Source organism: Acomys russatus, chromosome 18 (assembly GCF_903995435.1).
Source record: "Acomys russatus chromosome 18, mAcoRus1.1, whole genome shotgun sequence".
NCBI classification, from domain to species: Eukaryota; Metazoa; Chordata; class Mammalia; order Rodentia; family Muridae; genus Acomys; species Acomys russatus.
The window spans coordinates 56,390,397-56,396,980 of NC_067154.1; the positions used below are offsets into that span (position 1 = coordinate 56,390,397).

The 6,584-nt window shown below is 36.1% G+C and overlaps 1 protein-coding gene across 1 annotated transcript in view; it reads left to right on the forward strand.

Moving 5' to 3' along the window:
• The window catches only part of Gpc5 (glypican 5), an 899,046-nt gene extending 896,733 nt beyond the window's left edge, over positions 1–2,313 (forward strand). The window contains exon 4 of the mRNA XM_051161022.1: positions 1,922–2,313. Within this exon, the coding sequence (XP_051016979.1) occupies positions 1,922–2,079 (158 nt within the window). The 3' untranslated portion in view covers positions 2,080–2,313. The remainder of the gene's footprint in view (positions 1–1,921) is intronic.
• The last annotated feature ends 4,271 nt before the right edge of the window (positions 2,314–6,584 follow it).

A 6,584-nucleotide genomic window follows, 5' to 3' on the forward strand; every position in this document is an offset into this window, starting at 1 on the left:
AACTGCTGAATAATCTCTGTAAAACCTCAATATATGTATTTATCTTGGAGAGGGGCTTTTTTTTTTCAACTGGCTAGAGTTCTCTTTTTTGTTGTTATTGTTGGTTTGGTTTTTTAAGACAGTGTTAATCTCTGTAGCCTTGGCTCTCCTGGGCTTTTTTTGTAGACCAGACTGGCCTCAAATTCACAGAGATCTACCTGCCTCTGCCTCCCCTAGTGCTGGGATTACAGGCATGCACCACTATGCCCAGCTGGATAGAGTTCTCCTAGATCCTTGGTAAGCTCTAGCTCAGTAAAAAACTTAAAACCAAGACTAAAATATTCATATTTGGCTCCTATAACTATAAAAAAATGGATCACTAGTTTATTTATCTTGCTTAATGACACAGAAGGGCAAAACAAGTACCCAAACAATGAATTATAATGCTGGAACTCAGGCTGCAAAATCAATACATCAGATCAGCAAAGCTTGCTTTGTCTTAATGCTCTCCTCCCTGAATGCAGTAGCGCTTGCCATCTGAATTATGTATTTGTATTGACCTAATTACATAAATATTGACTTTTCCTTATATGAGGCCCTTTTTTCCATCTCAGTGTAATTATGATGTCAATATTTGTGGCTGTGGTAACGCTGAGTTGAAACTGTTCATTGTGATGGATAGCAGTATTTCTTGAGATAACTCAGAGCCACCTGGCCTTAGAATATTGGTGACACTACATAATGAGGTATAAAACAGCAATTCCCTGGGTGCCCTACACTAATACGTAAGTTTTACGTGAAGAAAACAGTTGGTTTGTTGTAAATCATTTAGGGACCATTCTCTACCCAGCCTGTCAGATTCCATAACACATAGGACTAACAATTTAAAAGCAAATGGATTACTGCACCTGCCTTTTATTTCTTTTATGTTTAAATCAAGTGTTTCATCTCTATCCTCCATTGCCAGTATTCCTATTGACAAGTTCTCTAATATACTATATTGTTATTATCATATCTCTGTGTGCATATATTGGCTACCCAAATCTTGGGTTGGTGGGCATTATTACAATAGTGTTCTGTGCCCACTTTCATGTGTAAAATCTAAAAAGACACACTTCATAAAGACAGAGTGCAGAAGGCTGCTTTCCAGGGCCTTCTTGGGCTTCTAGACTTCCAGCAGCAGAAGAAAAAGAGATAGTGGCTAAACAGAACAAGGTTTCAGAGAGAAAGGTATAAAATTCAAGCAGGAGACACAAGTCTTTCAAACATAATACAAAGCATTAAGCATAGCTCCTAAAACTATATTGTACATTTCTTTTCAAATTGCTAAGAAAGTAAAATTTAAAGTCCCAATGCAAAAATGATTTTTATTCCACAATTATTATATCATGAAAACACGTTGCACCACATACCTGTACTTAATAATACAATTTAATGAAAAATAAAAATAAGTATGCAAAAACCCTATGCTTATTTTATTCTGATATAAGGTAATATCTAGAAGTTCAGTGTTACACATCTTATTTAATTATTTCCTCTGACTTGATTTCATCTTCATGAGAAAAATTATTGCTGGTTCTGTAGTTGACACAATGGGACAAGCAGTGACAGAATATCTCAAGATATTCTATCTCACTAAATTTCTTTGCTCCTTTACCAATCAATGTCATTAGAGAAATATCCTCAAAAAATTTTAGTCAAATAATATTTTGCTTTGCTCTTCACAGCATTTCTGGCGATGCCTATATAGATATGTCACTTTTACAATGTGAGTAGCATAGGACTAATTGTCAAGCATTCATCTTGGAGTCTGGATAAAAAAAAAAAAAACCAGAGAAGACAGTAAAAGCAAAGAACACTGTGGCTTAAGGCAATCACATTTCAGAACCATTCTAGGTTTTCAAGGCCCATATCACCCCGTGCTTTCTTATTTGCACTCCAGGGATTCCAGACAGCATGAACTTCAGTGATGTCAAGCAAGTCCATGTAGCAGACCGTGGAAGGACTCTGGATACGACTGCCACGGCACGTGCACCAGGAACTGAGTCTATGACACTCACTCTGACGGGGATGCTGATGTCTCTTCCCTGGCTTTGGTAATGGAGTTCTTCTGTCAGGACATACCTTACAGGGGTCTTGATTTATTCCTTCTGTCCTTTTGCCTGGGATAGAAGACCTCTTTTAGAGTGATGACTGAGTTTGGAGAAAAGTGAAAAGTGTGTTCTGCTAGCTTTTAGAAGCCAACTGGAATGTCCACTGACGACCTAGAAATCAAGATTTTGATGGACTTTTTCAAATTGTCTTCCTGGTGTCTAACTTACACCTTCTTAAATTCTTTTTGTTTCTTTGTTTGTTTTATTTTGTTTTGTTTTCAAGAGAAATTTTCTCAGTGTATCCCTGGCTGTCCTGGAACTTACTCTGTAGACCAGGCTGGCCTTGAACTTGGAGTTTCACCCTCTGCCTCCCAAGTGCTGGCTTTAAAGGTGTGTGCTATCGCTGCCCAGCTAAACCTTCTTAAATTCTAACATTAAATCTAAACTGAGGAAAGCTCAGAAGTGACTTTACATAAGAAGTATTTCTTGTATCTATAATTCTATTCGTCTCAATTTCAAACCCTTTCCTTTTACTACTGAGAAAGACGTCATTTGAGAGTGTGTTTGCCAGGCACAGAAAACAATAAATAGTATTTCTTAAAATACTGGGAATAGAAATAACATTAAGTTAAAGCACACAAAAGCAAGTATTATGCATGCATTTTAATTGATTCTTTCATTTTTGCAAGCTAAAGAAAAATGTTGCTAAAAGTGTGAATTATAGAGTAGATTAGCAGAGTGACTTCACATAAGTTCACCGAAGGAGCTTCATAATGTTTTCCCACTAAATCTCTGCTGAGCTTAGTAACTTAGGGACACCTATGTGATGTCCCTTTACATTTGAAATGCATTGTAGTATTATGGCTCTTTTTCTCCTTTTGCTTGACCTAAAAGACCTAGTTATGTCAGAAAGTACATTAGTATACTCCAATAAAGCTGTTGATTATTTGATGAGGAAAATGTAAAGAATATTATGCTCATCTTTCCTAACAAAAGTTTATTCCTAAATCATTCATTTTTGGAAATGTCATGTTCTACATTTTGAAAGAAAGCATCATATGGAGCAAGCAGTTGGCCACCCATGCATAAGTATCTGATGAGGATTGTGGGTAATTAGATATGCAGTGTGTAAAGCTTTAGTTCTCTTCCTCTGTTCTCAGCAGGAAAGTTTCTAATCCACCATTGCTGGTATCTCAGCTGTGATAAGTTGGCTCAGCAGACACTGATAGGACATTGCTAAAGCTGCACTTAAGGAGGAAGAGACTAGTCAGCTTTTATTAAGAAGTATCCCATTGGCTATGGCCAGGAAATATAACGAATACAAAGCAAAGGAAGGGAAAAGGAAACACTGAACTTCTTAAGCAAAGAATTCAAAAGGACTTAAAATGACCTCAGACAAGGGTCAAAAAGAACTCAATTCCACAGCCACCATGACAGAAACAGATCAATTTAACTTTATCAGGAAACAATACATGATAAACCTTGGATCTCTAAGGTTGTCAATCAGGTGATTGAAGAGTGGTCCGTTTAAATTACAATATTTTTAACTGCTCAAGTAGTTTTTCTTGTCTATTCAAACATGTGTTAAAACTGGAAATAATTTTCACCTGGTGATTCTGTGTTATTTTTTAGGCTACTGTTCCAGTTAGAGATGGTTAGTCCTTGACCCTTCATCAGCAGTAAATTCATCACACTCCACAAATTACAAAGTTATGTTTTCCCCCACAATGTTCTCTCCAGATTCAGCCTTTTATTCAGATCACCTTTTCAGGGAAAAAAGCAACATTAAATCACTCATGTACCCTTGCTGTTGTCAAGGTTAGTTTTCTACAGAAAACTAAATCAGGAGAAATCAATTTTAAAAAACAACAAACTAAAGAGCATAGCTCAGAGTCTAGGATGTATAACTACAAAATTAGTTGGTTGGAGATAATTCTGGGCATTACTGGAAATAGAAAAGATCAGAGAAATAACAGAATAATAGAATCAATGGTCAGATTTTGTAGACTATATTTTCTCCTATCGTGTAAGGTCTACCTCCACCTATGTTCTTTGGTGACTGCACATGTCAGAACACTGCTGTGGGAGCTCAGAACCCTAGACAGTTTTCTGAATTTCTTTTAGAGCCTTGAGCACCATTTTTTTTGTATTCTTGGAGACTGTGTTCATCCCTTAATATCCCACTTGGTGGTGTTTTATATTTATATAGCATTTCATGGTGTACAAAGTTCTTTCATATAAGCAAAGCATCACAGTGACCTTCCTTACCCTCAAGGACTAAGAAAAGTTGATTTAAGTCAAATAAAAACACCTACACTGACTTTATTCTTTAATATAGTTCCAAACCTACATCTGGCTCTTTTCCACAAATGATATCCAAGAAGGTTTAAGCAATGGTTCAGGAATAATACAATGTCATGTTGACTTGAGAAATATCAAAGTATCACGTTTATATACTCATATTTTATAATAAATAATTTAGCAAGGTCACTTATGAACACTGGGTGTGATTTTTTTATACACGTAGAGGCAATCATCAAATTTAGTGAACGGTTGAACAGTATAGCTGTTGTACAGTATACACTGCATATGCATGAGGCTATGAATTCAATACCCAACACAAAAACACATGCAACTCCTAAAAACTAGAGAGAGAGAGAGAGAGAGAGAGAGAGAATAAAAAGAAAAGAGTAGCCAACAAGATCCCTGGATTCTTAACTGAGTGTTTTTCATTTCTGGGGAGGAATTGGTTTAGAGTCACAGCTAACAGTTACTTGTTCATTATTCTGCACAGGCACAGTGATACATGACTTGATTGAATTTGTGCACAATCTCTTTTGATGTCCACAATAACATTATCACCTATATTTTATCAATGAGAGAAGTAGGGTTTAGTGATACTATGAAATTTGTCTTATGCTATGTAACTAATGATAATACAATTAGATTGGTGATTGTGAGGCCTTTGAAAAAAATCTATTTACATTCCCAGCTCAAAAGCAATATTTTTTCCATAGCAATAGAGAAGAAACACAGGTGTTAACATCAAAATCATCCAGAAATATTCAAGTCTCTAAACTAGTGTTTTTAAATCAACGTGTGGTTGACTCATAATTTCATTATTGCGAAACTGCATAACCCTTTAGAAGCGTATTGAAAAGGGGCAATGTGTATGTGAGTTTTAGATACAACAGTTGTTCATTTCTGATATGTCCAAATCAAATTCAAATATATGAAGTTACTTTTCAATTCCTGTGATGGTGATAAAATTTCTTCTCCTATAGAACACAGAATAAGATTAAAGAAGAACTAAGAAAGAGGGATGGAGGGAGGCATGAAGGAATGGTGGGTAGAAAGCATGGGACAAAGAAGGAAAGGAAGAAAGGAAGGACAACAGGAGGAGGGCAGAGGCCAGCCATTGGGAATCTTGCCTCATCACCTCTGGGCTAGCCTTATACCCTACTGTTTTTTTGGGAGAATCTTCTGCATGCAGTGATGATGGCCAGATTCTATCTTCACTAAAGGGCAGAGGAGGAGGGCAGAGGCCAGCCATTGTGGGTCTTGCCTCATCACCTCTGGGCTAGCCTTTTACCCTACTGTTTTTTTGGGAGAATCTTCTGCATGTGGTGATGATGGCCAGATTCTATCTTCACTAAAGGGCAGAAGTGAATCACATATTTCCCCTAAACATGCACATTTTCAAAAGTGTTTCCTAAGGACACGTTGGAAAGGATTCAATTAGGATATTGTTTTCATCCACTTAAGTTACTCTTTTATCTCCAGATCACTTCAAGTACAATAAAAATGTTTCTTTCTTACAAGAGGAATTTACCCCAGACTTCTGTTACTCTGTAAGAAATCCACTGTGTGCAGTGAAGTCAGTGTTTCCTCAGATTGCCAATCGTGTGTTCCTATACAATTACATGGATTATATAAAACGATAGTAATTAATATTGTTATGTATGTCTTTGTAGATATCAGCATTTTCTTTAAATCCATATTATTGTGTGTAATTCATTTCCAACTAAGATATAAATAAAGCACAATTTGCTAATTGAAATAGTTTTTGTTTTCTAAAGTTAAACAGTGATTTTTTTTTTACTCTTGCTACAATTTTTAAAATTAAGATTTAGTGAAACACTGTGTTTCAAACTTCCTTAATCTACAAAAGAATTAAAAATGTTAAATAATATAATTATCACATTCATAGTAACACAATGGCAGCTTACTTGGAATGGAGTGAGCTGGGCCTATTAATTAGGACATACATTGGGAAATGTGTTATTTGAGAGTCTCATCCTCCTTCCTGTAAATGTTCACACTGGAATATATTTTGTCACGAAGTTTAGGAGATTACATATGTGCCTTTCCAATAACGTTTTTCCTTAACTGTAACAAAGTTCAGGGAGAAAGATGTATTGCAATTTGAAAAGTAGAATTAAAACCAGGACAGAGGATCTGTGAGACAGAAAACTACTGCAAAGAGAATGGACAGATGAACGCTGACCATAG